The 18,819-nt window shown below is 44.1% G+C and overlaps 1 protein-coding gene across 8 annotated transcripts in view; it reads right to left on the reverse strand.

Annotated features, from left to right (window-relative positions):
* diaph1 (diaphanous related formin 1) overlaps nt 1-18,819 on the reverse strand; it is a 345,460-nt gene that overhangs the window by 243,173 nt on the left and 83,468 nt on the right. For 6 of the 8 annotated variants that reach the window (XR_004413473.1, XM_033029845.1, XM_033029849.1 and 3 more), the window contains exons 2-5: nt 15,884-15,910; nt 13,965-14,114; nt 12,402-12,503; nt 7,146-7,276 (exon numbers count right to left, since the gene is read on the reverse strand). Coding sequence is in view for 7 of the 8 variants with exons in the window: in XM_033029845.1 (XP_032885736.1) it covers nt 7,146-7,276; nt 12,402-12,503; nt 13,965-14,114; nt 15,884-15,910 (410 nt within the window). In the remaining variant the exon portion in view is untranslated. Of the gene's footprint in view, nt 1-7,145; nt 7,277-12,401; nt 12,504-12,643; nt 12,649-13,964; nt 14,115-15,883; nt 15,911-18,819 lie in introns of those variants that run through there. The other 2 variants (XM_033029846.1, XM_033029850.1) reach the window with 2 other exon arrangements.

The following is an 18,819-nucleotide window of genomic DNA, read 5'->3' on the forward strand; positions in this document are numbered from 1 at the left end:
ATGCACTGTCAAAACCTCTGTCCCAGTTGCCGACCTGTTTGCGCAACCTGTGCCACATGAACTTGGCTGCCATCAGTGCCTTTGTTGTCCGGATGGAAGGGTGAGCTAGGCCATGAACCTTGTCAAATATCCAGCGGCGGATATGATGGGTCTTAGCTGTCCCGTAGACACGTCGCAGAGGAGTGTGATGTCAACGGGCCCGAATCGCACATCCTCCAACAGCAGGCCTGAGATGGGGGTGCGGAGGGCGAACATCTCTTCATCCTCTCGCTGGGCGACCGCCACGGCCGTGTAGTCAGCACCTGGGGCCAGAGTGTGGGTGGCATTGATGGCGCCACGGGACAACGCAGCTGCGACCTGGCTGCTCTTGCCTGCGATGTGTTGGACGCAAGTCGTGTATTCTGAGATGTAGGTCAGGTGGCACTGCTGTGGGGCTGGCCAAGGATCAGACACTTTGGCAAAGGCAAAGTGAGTGGCTTGTGGTCGGTGAAAGCTGTGAAATCCCTGCTCTCGAGGAAGTAGCGGAAATGCCGATGGCCAGGTAGAGAGTGAGGAGCTCCCTGTCGAAAGCGCTATATTTCTGCTCGGGGTACCACAGTTGTTCCAGCACTACGCCCTCAGCTGTGCCAGATGCGTCGACCATGAAAGCTGTTGGTGTGTGGATGTACGAGCATCATTGCCTTTGCCACCCCCTCTTGGCGTTGTCGAACGAGGTCGTGGCCGCGTAGTCCCAAACGAGCTCTTTCGGCTTGTTGGCCAGGGCCTCAAGATTCAAGAGAGTTTATTGTCATGTGTTCCAGAAATTCTTGCTTTGCTTCAGCAAAACAGAATATTGTAGGCATAAATAAATACAGAACAGATCAGTGTGTCCATATACCATTGAATATATATACACACACACACACACACACTCATAAATAAGCATATAAAGTGCAATAGGCTATTAAAGTTCAGATTTTTGTTTGAGTTGAGTTTAATAGTCTGATGGCTGTGGGGAAGCAGCTGTTCCTGAACCTGGATGGTGCAGATTTCAGGCTCCTGTACCGTCTACCTGAAGGCAGCGGAGAGATGAGTGTGTGGCCAGGATGGTGTAGGTCCTTGATGATGCTGGCAGACTTTTTGAGGCAGCGACTGTGGTAGATCACCTTGATGGGAGGGAGGTCAGAGCCGATGATGGACTGGGCAGTGTTTACAACTTTCTGCAGTCTTTTTCACTCTTGGGCGCACAAGTTGCCGAACCACGATGCAACCGGTCAGCATGCTCTCCACTGTGCACCTTTAGATGTTCGAGAGAGTCCTCCTTGACATACCGACTCTCCGTAATCTTCTCAGGAAGTAGAGGTGCTGATGTGCTTTCTTTATAATTGCATCAGTGTTCTGGGACCAGGAGAGATCTTTGGAAATATGCACGCCCAGGAATTTGAAGCTCTTGATCCTTTCCACCATCGACCCGTTGATATAAATGGGACTGTGGGTCCCCATCCTACCCCTTCCAAAGTCCACAATCAGTTCCTGGTGTTGAAAGCCAGGTAATTGTGCTGGCACCATTTGGTCAACCGGTCGATCTCTCTTCTATACTCTGACTCGTCTCCATCAGTGATATGTCCCGCAACAGTGTTTGTCGGCGAACTTGATGATGGAGTTCGCACTATGACCGGCTACGCAGTCATGAGTATAGTGAGTACAGCAGGGGTTTGAGCACACAGCCTTGAGGTGCTCCCGTGCTGATTGTTATCGAGGCTGACACATTGAACAGCAATTGCATGATCCTGGCGGCTGCTGGCACTGAGCGGTGGTAGAAGTTGACCATGCTGACAAACTCTTGGAGTCCGTTCACAGTAGAGGGTTTGGCAAACTTGCGAATGGCCTCGACCTTGGTCGGGAGCGGGACCGCTCCGTGCTGGTTGATGTGATGGCCGAGGAAGTTGATGGAAGTGAGGCCAAAATGACACTTGGCAAGGTTGATGGCCAGGCCAGACTCGTTGAGCCTCTGGCAGAACTGCCGGAGGTGAGTGATGTTCTTGGCTGGAGAGGCTGGCGACGAGGATGTCGTCGAGGTAGATGAAAACAAGGTCCAGCCCGCTGCCCACCACGTCCACGAGTCGTTGGAAAGCTTGGGCGGCGTTCTTGAGGCCGAACGGCATGCGCAGGAACTTAGAGCCCGAACAGGGTGACGAGGGCCGTCTTGGGGATGTCGTCTGGGTGGACCGGATCTGATGGTAGCCGCGTACCACGTCGATGCGTACCAGGAATATACCTTGTCACCATCCAGGTTTGCCGTGAAGTGCTGGATGTGAGGGACAGGGTACTGGTCGGCTGTTGTGATCTCGTTGAGACAGCAGTAGTCCCCACAGGGTCTCCAGCCCCCAGACGCTTTGGGGACCGTGTGAAGCGGAGATGCCCACGGGCTGTCTGAGCGGCTCACTATGCCCATTTCTTCCATCTTGCAGAACTCGTCTTTGGCCAGTTGGAGCTTGTCTGGGGGCAGCCGGCGTACGGGTGCATGGAGTGGTGGTCCGGCGGCGGGATATAATAATGATAATAATAATACATTTTATTTATGGGCGCCTTTCAAGAGTCTCAAGGACACCTTACAAAAATTTAGCAGGTAGAGGAAAAACATGTAAGGGGAATGAAATAAATAGTAGAGACATGACTAGTACACAAAGTAAAGACAGAATTCAATTCAAAACACAATATGAGGCAATTAATGCACAGATGAAAAGGGAGGGGGACGTGGGGCTAAGGATAGGAAGAGGTGAAGAGATGGGTCTTGAGGCGGGACTGGAAGATGGTGAGGGACACGGAATTGCGGATCAGTTGGGGGAGGGAGTTCCAGAGCCTGGGAGCTGCCCTGGAGAAGGCTCTGTCCCCAAAACTGCGGAGGTTGGACTTGTGGATGGAGAGGAGACCGGCTGATATGGATGTGAGGGACCGTGAGGGACCGTGAGGGTTGGTAGGGGGAGAGGAGGTCAGTGAGATATGGGGGGGCCAGATGGTGGAGGGCTTTGTAGGTGAGGATAAGGATTTTGTAGGTGATCCGGTGGGAGATGGGAAGCCAGTGAAGTTGTTTGAGGACTGGAGTGATGTGATGCCAGGATTTGGTGTGGGTCATGAGTCGGGCGGCTGCGTTCTGGACCAGTTGGAGTCGGTTGATGTAGGTGGAGCTGATGCCAAGGAGAAGTGAGTTGCAATAGTCCAGTCGGGAGGATATGAAGGCATGGATGAGCCTTTCAGCAGCGGGAGGTGTGAGAGAGGGTCTGAGTTTGGCGATGTTGCGGAGATGAAAGAAGGAGGTTTTAATGACATGGCGGATGTGAGGCTCAAGGGAGAGGGTGGAATCAAAGATCACGCCAAGGATACGGATACGGTACTTCACCCCATGCTTGGGGCTGGACGTTGTGAACTGGGGAGTTTTGATGTCAGGGAAATTGGCCAAGATCCTGGCGTACTCGTTGTCGGAGAAGGTCACCGAGCCGAGGTGGGGCTCAGTCAATTTGGCGTGGCGCATGGCGATTGACACGAAGTCTCAGAATTAACGAGACGTTGTCCTTTCACGTCGACCAGCAGGGAGTGCGCCCGGAGGAAGTCGCCGCGCAGCAACAGTTGTGAGACGTCGGCGATGGTAAAGATCCACTTGAAGTGACAGCAATTGAAGTTGAGCGGGATCGTGCTGAACCCGTATGTTCTGATGTTGCTGCTGTTGGCAGCGGTCGTGGGAGGCCCCTTCTTTCCAGAACGAGTGTTGGTGCCTGATGGGGGCAAAACTCTGACCTCCGCTCCCGTGTCAACGAGAAAACGCCGCCCCGAATGATGATCCCAGATGTAGAGGAGATGTTTTTGGCCGGCACTTTGGCCACTCGTTGCCACTGCCGACGGGCGGCCGAGGCGTTTCCCGGAAGCGTACAGGGTGGTCGGCATAAGCGGGCCTCGGAGCCCCACCTTCGGTGGTAGTAGTACTTCTTGTCCTTGCTGGTGCTGTTCGTGGCTGACGTCACTGCCGCTCCTTCCGTGGAGGCTGGGACCGCCCGTATGACATGCCGAGGCACAGCCGCCACCCGACTGATGGTGGCTCCACCCTGCTGTTTGGCCTGCCACAACACGTACGCACGGGCTGCCAGCCGTCGGAGGTCGGTGAAATCATCATCCGCAAGGAGCAGGCGGATGTCCTCGGGCATCTGCTCGAGGAAAACCTGTTCAAAAAGGAGGCAGGTCATATGTCCATGCATCAGGGCAAGCATTACGTTCATGAGCACGGATGGTTTGCGGTCGCCTAGGCCATCCTTGTGCAGGAGTTTTGCCGCACTGTCACAGCGGCTGAGACCGAATGTCTCCTTGAGGAGCGCCTTGATCCCTTCGTACTTGTTGTCGGCTGGTGGCTGGCAAAGGTAATCGATGAGGTGCCCGGCGGTTTCCTGGTCCAGCGCACCTAACTTGGTGAAGTCGGCAGTTATCTGGCGGATGCGGAATTGGGCTTCGGCTTGTTCAAGCCAAACTTGGGGCTGTGATGTCCAGAAGGGGGGCAGTTTGAAGAAGGGTTTCGGCCCGAAACGTCAACTATTTCCTTCGCTCCATAGATGCTGCTGCACCCGCTGAGTTTCTCCAGCATTTTTGTGTACCTTCTGTTGATCTGGGTTGTCTCCTCCAAGCATGATGAAAAGAAAAGAGGCCGTTTTTGTTCATCGGGGTCACCACTGAAGAGGTTCACGTGTTGTATAAACACTCAGTTTAATATTTATACGATACAGCTTAGCAATTAGCACAAAAGGGCAAGGTTTGTTGACTGCGAAGTGAAGTCTAGCTCCGTCGTTCTCTGCTTTCCGCCAGCCGACCACCCAGGTCGGTGTTGATTGGTCGGCCCAGATCGCACGAATGCTCGATGAATGACCGTTCGATACCAAAGTGCTTCGGCCCGCCACAAACTAATCAATATGAGCTCTATAAATTGTGAATAGCCCATCTACGAATGCACAACATTTAATGGTTTTCGGGGGTTGAGGGGGTTAGTGCAAACAGTCAGACATCTTGAGTTTCTTTTGGTGCAGGTGCTGCCTTCTATTGATAAAGCACTGAAAGACATATAGAATGTCCGATAACAGCGAGACTGTAACTGAAACTTTTTGGAGTTCTTTACTTCAGAGACTAAAGGCCCTGTCCCACTTACGTGTCCTTGGCACGCAAATTACGCGACCTCGTCGTCGCGTTGAGGCGCACGGACATCGTGCAGCCACGCGGGGCCGGTACCACTGAGAAGCGCGGAGGGGTATGGAGTTGTGCGCGGTATCGCGCGGCGCTCTGAAATTTTGTAGCGAATGAAATCTTCGCACGCCCAAGACCCTGGCGCGATGCAACATCTCACCTCCAACAGCAGAAGAAGCAGGCAAATGATCGCCTGGGGCTCACGGCCATTGCGGTCTGGATCGGCCCCCACTTCTACTCCCAGAGCGGGGCCAAGAAAAATGTAGATAGACAAAAAATGCTGGAGTAACTCAGCGGGACCGGTAGCATCTCTGGAGAGAAGCAATGGATGACGTTTCGGGTCAAGACCCTTCTTTCAGATTGAAGGGTCTCGACCCGAAACATCACCCATTGCTCCTCTCCAGAGATGCTGCCGGTCCCGCTGAGTTACTCCAGCATTTTGTGTCCATCTTCAAATGACGTCACGCGCTCCAGACGGCTGTGCGGACGAATGAAGTCGCTCGCGACCTTCGCGGGACCGTCGCACCTCAACGCGACCACGAGGTCGCGTAATTAGCGTGCCAAGGACATGTAAGTGGGACACTGAGTCACTGTCACAGTCACATACTCAGTCACTGAGTATCGTCAAGGCTGATACCAAGGCTGATATTTGAACTTTACAATAATCAGACAATATGGATAAAGGTTGGGAAAGAAAGTGAATGGAAAACACGATCAGTCATGATTTGTTTGAATCTTAGAATAGGTGTGAAGGACCTTGTGGCTTAATTTTGTGTTTCTTTTGTTTTATTGGCACAGATGGAAGTAAGTTTTTTTATTTGAAACTTAGTTCTAAACTGCACAACTACACATTAATAGTGAAAGGGGAATGAAACCTATTGATCCTCAACAGGTTTATAGCAAATTAGATTTTGTTTCAGCTTAGTTTAGTTTGGAGATATAGACAGCATTGGCCAACCGCGTCCACGCCGACCATCTAATGCCCTTTCACACTAGTTCTATGTTATCCAACTTTCTCATCCATTTACTACACACTAGGGAGCAATTTATAGTGACTAACTAGCCTATAAATCCATAAATCCTTGAGATGTGGAAGGAAGCCTTAGCACCCCGAGGAAACCCACGCTGTCACAGGGAGAACGTGCAAACTCCACACAGTCACCAGCTGAGATCAGGATGGAACCAGGGTATCAGGCACCGCGAGGCAGCAGATCTACCAGGTGTGCCATCCCTAAGTTTTTGTTTCATTAATATAGATGTAAAAGTATGTGGACACCGCATCTACCAGACACACTCTCTACTTGGTATTGCATACATAATGAGGCACAATAGTTCCAATACCTTGTGTAGGAAGGAACTGAAATGTTGGTTTATACCAGCGATAAATAAAATGCTGGGGTCACTCAACGGGACAGGCAGTATCTATGGAGAAAAATAATATGTAATGTTTCAGCTGAAGAATGGTTCCTTTTCTGAAATATCACCAATTGCGTTTCTCCAGAGATGCTGCCTGACCTGCTGAGTTAGTCCAGCATTTTGTATCTATATTCAGTTCAATACCTTGACTGGAACCCATAATGTAACAAGTGTTTTTGACCGACACAAAAATCAGCTATATTAATGAAGTATCGAGGGTGAAGGTAAATAATAAGGTCCAACATTGCTTATGCTGAAGAACTATAGGCAACATTTATAAAGTGTATCATTCATCACAGCATGAAGAAATGCAACTGGATGTATACATCGAGACCAGCCATTCTTATGCACTATAAAATTCAGCAGCTCTGTGGAGTCGTCACACTTTTCAGGATTGGAATATCTAAACTTGTTTTTCTTCTAAATAGGACAGACTCCCATTCATGCCTCAGAGTCCAGCTTTGAACTGCATCTGACATTGTCACAATCCTGCCATCTCCATGCCGGTGAAAACATATAATTTCTATTACCTGACTGGGTTATTGCTGAGAGAAACTCGCAAGGACTCCAAACAACTGAGCAACTGGTGTTCTCGTATTCCTGACTTCAAGTCTTGAATGTACATCACTGCTGATCTCGAACTTTCCTTCTTATTTTGCCCCTGCAAAGGATTGGGGGAAATGAAAAAGAAATTCAGACGAGAAAAATGTGATCATCTCCACTCACTCCTTGCCAGTCTCTCATTTGATCCACTGAAAAAAGAGCATCAAAGACTCGGCTATGATGTTTGCAACCAAACCAAACACTGTCATCCATCACCTATGGCTTGAGCACTTGCAGTGACTCCTGGCAATGCCTTAGTTTTAATCTTTGTTTTGAAATGCCATTCAGGACTTGCCTCTCACAGAATGTAATTCTGGCCAATGATCCTCAAGATCGTGACGCTCTTCCATTCCTTGCATCTTTCTTACCCCACAATTTAATTAGTCTATCAACAGCTAGCCTCCAAGGACTGGATGTAATGCCCCAAGCTGCTCTGTACCTGTACTTTTCAGTCTGTGTCAATTTGCTCTTTAATTCTCATCTCTGGTCACTGGCCACTACATTACCTTATGTGGCTCAGCTTGAAGTTTTGCTTGATAACACCACTTTGAATTACTTCGGCACATTTCACTATTGTGTTTTGTTACGAGAACAATGTAAATGAAAGATGCACTTACTGAATTGTTAACTAAGTAAAGTATTGCCCACTTTATAATTATAAAGCTCAAAGTACACAAGGCCATAAGATATAAGAGCTGCCTTGAACTACTTAGGAAGGAACTGCAGATACTCGTTTATATCAAAGATAGACAAAATGCTGGAGTAACTCAGTGGATCAAAATGCAGGAGTAAATCAGCAGAAAAGATACGGGCTCCAGAGATGCTGCCTGACCTCATGCGTATTGTGTTCAGTTCTGGCACCATGTTATAGGAAATATGTCATCAAGCTGCAGAGGGTATAGAGAAGATTTATGAGGATGTTGCCAGAACTAGAGGGCCTGAGCTATAGGGAGAGGTTGAGTAGGCTGGAACTCTATTCCTTGGAACGCAGGAGGATGAGGGGGTGATCTTTTCGAGATGTATAAATCATGAGTGGAATAGATTGAGTCTCTTGCCCACAGTAGGTAAATCGAGGACCAGAGGATATAGGCTTAAGGCGAAGGGGAAAAGATTTAATACGAATCTGAGGGGTAACCTTTTCACACAAAGGGTAGCGGGTGTATGAAACTAGCTTCCAGAGATGGGTAGTCGAGGCAGGGACTATCCTAACGTTTAAGAAACAGTTAAACAGGTACATGGATAGGACAGATTTGGAGCGATATGGGCCAAACGCTGGCAGGTGAGACTAGTGTAGGTGGAACATGTTAGCCAGTGTGGACAAGTTGGGCCGAAGGGCCTGTTTCCACACTGTATGACTATGACCAGATGAGTTACTCCAGCATTTCATGCTTACCCTCATAATTGCTCCTCTATTCAATGTCAGACTAATCAGACCTTAAATCCCTTTATTGCACGGTCTACACAACCCTTAATACCTCTGAAGTTCAAAAAAACTTATTGGCCCAGTATATACTTAATAACAGCACTCACTCACTCCACTGTTATAAACACAGCACTGACAGGCTGTGCTTAAAATAAATTAAATGGACTTACTTTAACTATTCTTTAATCATGTTGCAAAACCTCAGTGCATAGCTAAGTGATCAAGGATACAGTCCACTTAATTCCTGGAAACTAAATGGGTATATTATTGTCGCATGCACAGAGATACTAAGAAAATCTTTATTTTGATTATTATCCAGGCAAATCATACCATGCATGAATATATCATGCACATCAGTACATCACTTACGGTGCCCTCCATAATGTTTGGGACAAAGATCCGTCATTTATTTATTTACCTCTGTACTCCACAATTTGGGATTCGTAAAAGAAAAAAAATCACATGTGGACATTATCAGATTTTAATAAAGGCCATTTTTATACATTTTAGTTTCACTGCGTAGAAATTACAGCAGTGTTTATACATAGCCCCCCCCCCCCCCCCCCCCCCCCATTTCAGGGCAGCATAATGTTTGGAACACAGCAATGTCATGTAAATGAAAGTAGTCATGTTTGATATTTTATTGCTTATCCTTTGCATGCAATGACTGCTTGAAGTCTGCGATTCATGGACATCACCAGTTGCTGGAAGTTTTCTCTGGTGGTGCTCTGCCAGGCCTGTATTGCAGCCATCTTTAACTTATGCTTGTTTTGGGAGCTAGTCCAGTTTTCTCTTCAGTATTTAAAAGGCATGCTCAATTGGGTTCAGATTAACTTGGCCACTCGTGAATTGACCATTTGTTAGCTTTGAAATCTCCTTTGTTGCTTTAGCAGTATGTTTGGGATCATTGTCTTGCTGTAGAATGAACCGCTGGCCAATGAATTTGGAGGCATTTGTTTGAACTTGAGCAGATAGAATGTGTCTATACATTCAGAATTCATCATGCTACTATCATCAGCAGTTGTAACATCAATGAAGATAAGTGAGCCCATACCTTTAGTAGCCATGCATGCCAGGCCTTAACACCCCCACCACCGTGTTCCACAGATGAGGTGGTATGTTATGGATCTTGGACAGTTCCTTCTCTCCTCCATACTTCTTGCCATTACTCTGATATAAGTTAATCTTTGTCTCATCTGTCCCCCACAAGACATTTTCCAGAACTGTGGTTGCTTTTGGCAAACTGTAACCTGGCCATCCTATTTTTGTGGCTAACCAGTGGTTTGTATCTTGCAGTGTAGCCTCTGTATTTCTGTTCATGAAGTCTTCTGCGGACAATGGTCATTGACAAATCCACACCTGACACTTGAAGTGTGTGTCTGATCTGTCTGACAGGTGTTTGGGGATTTTTCTTTATTAAAGAGAGAATTCTCCCGTCATCAGCTGTGGAGGTCTTCCTTGGCCTGCCAGTCCCTTTGCGATTAGTAAGCTCACCAGTGCTCTCTTTTTTCTTAATGATGTTCCAAACCAGGGGTGGGAAACCTGCGGCCTTCTAGGCCATTCAGTGCGGCCTTTTGAATGAATCCAAATTTAGTAGAACAAATCCTGTTATTTTTATTAATATGTTTTTGTTCGTCTTTTATTATTTTAATTTTAATCTTAAAATGAACGTATTTAAAATACCAAAGCGTAAAAGAAGATTCAACGAAATAATCCTACTCGACTGACGGCCATAATTAAAACACTAGTAAGTCATGAGGGCTATTTTAACACCTGTTTTGATCATGATTTAGTTCTAATGCGACTCTAGAATGTACGTTAACCTCCCTGCCTGACTGGCGCCACTACCGCCTGAGGCTGGTTGACGAGAGGGAAAATGTCGGGGAGTCTGCTGGCCGTCCAGTCTACAGTATTATCAAGTTTTGATAGCGGTGCACGGGGCTTTCCGTTTCAAGTTGAATTTGGGAATAGTTAAACAGCGTATTTGTTTGACTGTATTTTTTAAATTCTGTCTGATTAACAGCCCATCATGTGAAAGAAAACCAAGAGAACGCTGAGGGAAGAAAAAAGCTTTTAATGATTGGGAACTGCAATATTATCTTGTTTCTGCTAAAGATAAGATGATTTGCTTGCTTTGTGATACTGCAATATCAACATTGAAGAAATTCAACGCTCATCAGCATTATGCCATTCATAAGGACCACAAATATTTCAAATTAGAGAGTGAGGCGCGGAAGGTTACATTGCAGAAATTAAAAGATGAAAAGCATGTTGCAGTTTCATGTTTGCAGTAGATCTCCTCGATTGTGATGTGGTCTCTGTAGCTAGTCTTCAGGATCTTGGAATGTTGTTGGAATGCATCCAATTTCCTTTTCATCTTCACATTGATTTTCCATGTCTCACTGGCATAGAGGGTTGTAGGGAGGATTACAGACTGGATGAGCTTGACTTTTAGCATCTTGGATATCCCGCCACTAGACCATATTGGCTACATTCGTCTGAAGACTGATGCAGCTTACCAATTCGGGAGTTGATGTTGACCTCTTCATCTCCATCTACTGTGAACATGCTGCCAAGATAGGTAAATCTTGTGGCGTTTTCCACAGGTTCCCCATTGATTATCAGTTGGTCTATTGGCTGCTGGTCTCCAGTCTGCATGGTCTGCAGACTGCAGACAAATTGTGGAGTACAGAGGCAAATAAATAAATGATGGGTCTTTGTCCCAAACATTATGGAGGGCACTGTATATCAGACTCCTATAGATTGACTATACTCTGCCTTCAACATCAGAATTTTAACCCAACTCATCTCAGAATGGCTGGACTAAGACTCAGCACCACACCCACCACCACCCCCTCCAATCCCCAGGTTCTCAAGTTCCTGACCTGCAGACCACAATCAGTAAGCACAGGTGATAAAATATCCTCCACATTAAATTTCAACACCGCTGCCCCACAAGGCTGTGTGCTCAGCCACTACTGACAGTGCTAATGACTGTGCAATTCTGAATTGCACAGAAATGTGCCAATTATGCTCCAACTCCATTATAAATTTGCAGTTGACACCACTATACCGGATCACCAACAGGAAGGAGATATAGAACCTAGTAGCATGGTGCCAAGACAACAACCTCTCTCGGGTCAGGATAATTTTCAGAGTGTCTTAAGCACTTAAAAGTCCCATTTTGGTGTCAAAAGTCCACATTTGGCCCATTAAGAATGCAACAGGTCTTATGAAAAGCAATCCAGTTCATGTACTTACCTGCTTTTCCCTTATTTGAAAGCTACTATCGAATCTGTAACCATTGCCCCCTTCCAGCCATGGTTCAAATTCCAATAAATCATTGTAGGTTGTAGGCCAGATGGGGCTATGAAACTGGCCAAACCGCCTGTGAATGTGGAGAAGAGGACCATACAATGCAGCACTGCCTTGTCTGCCCCCTACTACCCAACCAGTGCAGCTCAAAGGATCTTGCAGTGTTCAATAAAAACGCAAAGGACTGTGTAAAGGAATGGGAAACTGTCATATAGCCAACCAGCTTCAAAGACACGAAAAGAAGAAGATTGTAGGTTGGATACACCCTAACTATCAAATTTAACTTCACAATAAAAATGTGTACGTTGGAGAGGTGGTCAAAAATTGAATCACTGTGCAGTGAAAAGAACAAATCCCAAAGAACACCTTAGCTTGGTTAAATTTTGGAAGTCCAAAGAATTCACAAAACAATTGCAGCTGTAGCAATGAACAACAGAACACTCACAGCATGGGAAGTGTGAAGGTACTGTGAAACCATTTCTCTCTTTATCGATAAATCTTTTTTTCTCAATGGCTGTTGTTTTTCTTCATTCAAATTCATGTCAAGCTATTAAAAGATAAGGACAAGACATCATGCATTTTCTTTGTAAATGAAAATGAACAGAAAAGATTTTGCTGTCACAAATAATACTCCTGGCAAACTTAATTCATAATGTAGTCCCTCATTCACTTCAGATCTACAAAGACCAACATCTGCTCAGGATAGAACACTTATGAAGAAGGGTCTCGACCCGAAACGTCACCCATTCCTTCTCTTCAGAGATGCTGCCTGTCCCGCTGAGTGACTCCAGCTTTTTGTGTCCATCTTAGGAAACTTTTTGAATGATTTATTGAAAGATATAGCATTGAAACAGGCCCTTCGGTCCACTCGATCACCTGTTCGTACAAGTTCTATGTTATCCCACTTTCTCATCTACTCCGTACAACCAAAAAAGATGACAAAAAAAATTGTCCCAGGGATGCTAAACAGATCTGTTAATTAATACATGGTGAGAGGGCAAACATTCAAAAGGAACCTTAAGGGCTATTTCCTCACACAGAGGATGATGTGAATATGGAACAAGCTCCTAGAGAAAGTGATAGACGTGGCACAACTGCAACATTTAAAACATATCTGAACAGATGCATATATAAAAGGGAAATGTAGAGTGATATGGGCCAGATGTGGGCAAAAGGAGCCACCTGAGGTGGGCATACTCGTAAGTACGGACGAGTTGGGCTGAATGGCCTGCTTCCATGCTGCACTACGCTACAACTCAATGCAACAACGTCCAAACACTCAGAGTAAACAAACCAAAGGGAATTGTAATTATTTCACGGAGCAAGAAATTTGACAAATCCCAACCCTACAAGGAAAGTAAAGGAATTCCAAGAAACATTGCTAAGTGGTAGTGTAACTCAGTGGGTCAGGCCGCATCTTTGGAGGACATGAATAGGTGACTTTTCAACTCTGAAGGGTCCCGGCTGGAAAGGTCGCAAGTCCACCCACAGAGTTGCTCCAGCACTTTGTGCTTTTTTTTTTGTACACCAGCAACTGGAGTTCCTTTTGTCTGAATTCCAAGAAACTATGTTCCTTCCCAAATGAGAATGTGCTCACCACAAGCACCGTCCTGAAATATTAACATTTTCTCTCCTTCCATTGCCAGACCTGTTTCAGCATTCTCTAATTTCAATTTTCAGCATTTAGTCTTTGTCCTTGTCAAGGACGAGGACAGTCATTTACAGACTTGTCAGATACAAAATGGTCCAAATTCACAACTTTGGCAGCATACAGGGCAAGAAAAGACAGATAAATGATTCTGGTGAGAAGCTTTAGATTAATTGCTCCATCCTTATTACAGATGTCCACACATTATACCTGTTGCATGCCTTCAACATTTTATACATTTACTGTATTTTAATGGTTTTAATCATGTTTTAATCCATCTTGGGACAATATTAAATCAAGTTTTGAAGTTAAAGCATGTTTTAATCGTTCCTATAAAAGGCTAAATAATGAAGCACCTACCAACATCTGCTCAAACAGATCCAGCACCGCTTTATCAGTGAGGTCTGTCAGTGGAGAAGAATGGGGTTCATAAATTGGCATTGGTGGGTGTTTCATATGAACAGTGGGTTTCTCTTTTTCCTTCTTTCGTATACTCGTGAATCGCTCCAGCTGCAAGATAAGATTGGAAAGAATTGTTAATTATAATCTCTATTGTACCCTTTACTCAGGCACATTCATCTGTCTGATCTATTACACACAGCATTAATGTGCATTATTCCCTGCATATGCATTTGTTCAATTTGTTCACCGATTATAAAAATATAAACAAAGTTAAAAAAAAAAACACAATTTTGCTAACCCCTTACCTAAACTACATGTTTCAGAGAATACATGAAAGCATATCAGATTTTCATTGATGAATCCATCAAAATACAATATAATAAGAGAAAGTCAAGCAAGTCCATAAATCCTTGAAGGTAGCAATACAGGGAGGTATACAGGACACCGAGCTTCATTAGTTGGGGGACTATAAAAGTAGATAGGTTATGTTCCAACTTTATAAAACCTTGGTCAGACCTCATACTGGAATACTGCGTGCAGTTCTGTTCATCAGGTTAAAGGAAGGACTTCATTGTTCAGAAGAGTGTAGGAAGGAACTGCAGATGCTGGTTTAAACCGAAGATAGACGCAAAATGCTGGAGTAAATCAGCGTCTATCCCTGGATAGAAGGAATGGGTGACATTTCGGGTCGAGACCCTTCCTTCTATTCAGAGTTGCTGCCTGTCCCGCTGTGTTACTCTAGCATTTTGTGTCTATCATTGTTCAGAAGAGTGCAGTCCAGTTTCACCAGGATGCTGCCTGGAATGGAGTGGTTCAGTTATAAGAAGAGAATGGAGAACCTAACTGTTCTCCTTGGAGCAGAGGAAGTTAAGAAGGGACATGATTGAGTTATATAAAATTCTGAGAGATTTGGATAGAATAAACTGCAAGAAACTTTACCCCATATCAGCAGCAGATAAAACTAGAGGGCATGGCTTTAGGGTATGAGGAACGATTCAGAGGGGATATGAGAGGACATCCTACACCCAGAATGTAAGTACAGGTACTTAGAATGTACTGCCCAAGAGAATGGCTAAAGCTTGGTTGCAGACAGCATTCAAGAGTCGTCCTGATGAACACTTGAAATGCTTTGGCATAGGAGGGCTATGGACCAAATGGAGTTAGGATGGAAGGGTGATCACACGTCAGCATGGACGAGATGGGCCTTTTGGAATGGAATCCAAACACTGTCTCGTAAGTAGCCTGCCCAGCTCTCCTGAAAATATGTGTTCATGCTGCTATGGTGCTAACCTTCCCCATTCCAACTCAAGTCTTCATGTAGATATAAATGCCAGAAAGAGCACAAGCACCAAGTGTTGGAATGCTTACAGTGTTCAGTTTGCAGGCCACTAACAACTTGGATATAGGGTGTGCAGGTTTGGCAGAGGAGCAAAGCCAATGAAGAGACATTGATAAAATGAGGGAATGGTCTATTTAATGAAATAAAAATAGGACCTATGTTGGAAATAGAACACACAAAGTAGCAATGTAGCTGTTTTAATGTCTAGAATGTGATATGTTATCACATTCAGTGTATGAATATAAATCTGCAGGCATTGAGAAGTTGACATTCAGAACTACTAAAATTAACATTTTTATTGATGAATGCTCTTAAAAGGTTAACCTATCTCTCTCTGCATAGATGCTCCCTGACCTACTGAATATTTTCAGCATTTTGTTTTTTGTACATTTTCACTGGATGTTTATAATGCAAAATCCATTGCTAAATAATAAGATTGCCACAATTCACAGTGATGTATTTATAAATTATACAATAGGTCATGGAAGTCACAAAATAATGAAAAAGGGAACATTAATAAAGCATTCAGGTCACTTACCTCATCGGGGATCAGCTTCTTAAATTTCTATAGATTGAAAGATAAATTAAAAGCAAGATAAGTTTTTGTCCACCACCAAAGGAGAAAAAAAATCAGAAAACACCCAAGAGCAAAGAAATAGCGTTGTAAAAATAGCATCACCCTGTCAATAATTGTAACCAAGTCACACTTATCAGTTTTGTACAGGCAATCCCCTTATTACATTAGGGTTGTATTCCTGAGAACTGTCCATAAACACATGTTTCCGTAAGACAGAAATAAATAATATTCCCATAACCAAGATTAAAAAATCCATTGCCTAAAACAGTTGAGCTTCCTATCCCTGATGTACTATTTTTGTTCCCTTCAGGACTGCTTTTGCCGTTAACTATTTTCCATAGCTCCCACATGGCATTGTTCTGCTTGGACTTCCGTAATTCTATCATTTAATCAAAAATGTTGCTTTCACTTTAACGCTGCCCATTATGGAACTAATGTCTATTAGTTATCCACTATATGCTGTATATAAAGATAGGCACAAAATTCTGGAGTATCTCAAAGGGTCAGACAGCAACTCTGGAAAAAACGGATAGGTGAGGTTTCAGGTCGAAACTGTTCTTCATACTGAACAAAAGTCCCGACACAAAACATCACCTATCCATTTTCTCCGGAAATGCTGCCTGACCGCTTAGTTACTCCAGCATTTTGTGTTTATCTTTGGTATAATCTCGCAGTGTAGATTTCCATTTTATTACATAGTATATTCAGTTGTTATAGCATACCATTTAAAAAAAAATTATTTTGTTAAGCTAACAAACCATTCACATCCAAATGTCAGTTGAGATCTGCACAATAAAATTGTAACTGTGCTATATAAACGGGGAACAGTAGATAACTCATGGGATAAAGAGGAAGCTGAAGATGTGGGAGGTTGTGGAGCTGTGAAAGGAAACTTGTCTATATTGGAAAAAATTTGTTTTTTAATGTACAGGACAATTTGCATAAAGTCAGATTTCCGTAAATCAGAACTACGATGATCCTGGGAGTCGCTGTGTTAGCATTTTCCAGCAATGCACAATTGGCCAGACGTAGAACCAAGGAAAGAGAATACTTGGTCAAATGCACTCCATAAATAGTTACAATGCAAGCTCCTCAAAAGTTGTCGTATCACTGGAAACCACATCAAAGAATGGAGTGGGCCATTCAGACCTTCTGTGAGTCTAAGGTTTGACAACTTGATGTGGGTGCTAACTTTGCTGTTAAGGTGCTTCAACTCTGACTTACTTCAGACTTCTAACCAATTGATGAAAGTTTCAGCATTTCCTAAATCCATAAAAAGTAATATGGCAGCACAGTGGTAAAGTTGCTACCTTACAGCGCCAGAGACCGGGGGTCGTTCCTGACGACGGGTGCTGTCTGCAAGGAGTTTGTACATTCTCCCTGTGACCACGTGGGATTTCTCTGAGTGCTTCAGTAACCTCCAACACTCCAAAAGTTTGTAGGTTAATTAGCTTCAGTAAATTGTGAGTTGTCCCTAGTGTGCAGGATAGTGCTGGCATACGGGGTTATCGTTGGTTGGCGCAAACTCTGTAAGCAGTTGGGCCTGTTTACACGGGAAATAAAAGCTTAGTTGATATGCTCTCCTAAAATTGAATTGCCAGGGTCCTGGTAACATTCTGATGATTCTGTGAGGTGCTGCTCCTGATTCTATTATAACCTTTAATGCACAGAGTACAGAGAGCACCCACGCACAGGAATATTTCCTCCTCTAAAGATATCAGTCCTGCAATTAGAAAAGCTAACATTGCTTTAGTTTGTACAATAGTCTTCTGTACTTGACCTTACCATTCAGATATTTATGCATTAACTGATAAATCTCTACAAACCTTCTCTGCTCTCATATTTTCGGCATAATTTAATCAATATGCAGATCCATAGTTTCCTCATCAAATACTGGTGAACTCCACATCAATCTTAGTTGAAATCTACTGTTCGCCGTTTCAACCACACAGTTTACTAACATTGCTTTGAACTTTTATCCTATTTTTTGTCCTACAAATCTTGCTATCTGAAAACGTGCATGTATTACTTTTTATTGCATTTTCCAAATCATTAATAAATAGCAATTAGTTGAGGTTCTATCGCAGATCCATGATAACACTACCGCGTTTCCTTCCAATTCATGTACATAACCATTGTCCTTTGCCTCCACCTTGTTGTCGATCGAATGTTCAACACAGATTAATGTTCCTTCAATTCCACAAGTTTTAACCAAGCCAATACATTTTCCAAATGCTTTAAGGAAGTTCATATAAAATGCATCTGGAGTTGTTGTCTGCCAAGTTCCTCAAAAAAAAGTAATTAGCTTGACTAAGCATGATTTACCCTTTGCAAAATCGCACTGTCTTTACTTTATTTCTTTAAATGCTCTTTAACAATGTTTAATTAAGTGTTTAATAAATTCACCAATCTCCTCACAACATGTGAAACTAATAGGTCAAATAATTACCCGATTTCTCATTCATACCTTTAAAAATGAGCACCATTATATTTAAATTAATGTATTAGAAACACTTCAAGTCGGCAATTATATTTCATTTAAATACAAACAGCCACACAGACCAAACACACGAGCTGAAATACCAGCTAATGGAGAGTTCAACCAACCAGGACTTATTATGTGTAAAACACTGGTTTACACCGAATATAGACCCAAAATGCTAGGGTAACTCAGCAGGGACGGGCAATGTCTGTAGAGAAATAATGGTGACATTTCGGATCGACACCCTTCTTCAGACTCTAGGGAGAGGGAAACTAGAGATGTGAAGAGTACAAAGAGCATGTAAGGTCATAGGGCAGATCAAAGCAGACAATCCTCAAGAAAATGTATAATTGTTCATTGTTGGCTATGAGGAAGGTGACAATGAGGCATACAAACAGTAAAATTAATCAGGAGA

Source organism: Amblyraja radiata, chromosome 11 (assembly GCF_010909765.2).
Source record: "Amblyraja radiata isolate CabotCenter1 chromosome 11, sAmbRad1.1.pri, whole genome shotgun sequence".
Taxonomy (NCBI): Eukaryota; Metazoa; Chordata; class Chondrichthyes; order Rajiformes; family Rajidae; genus Amblyraja; species Amblyraja radiata.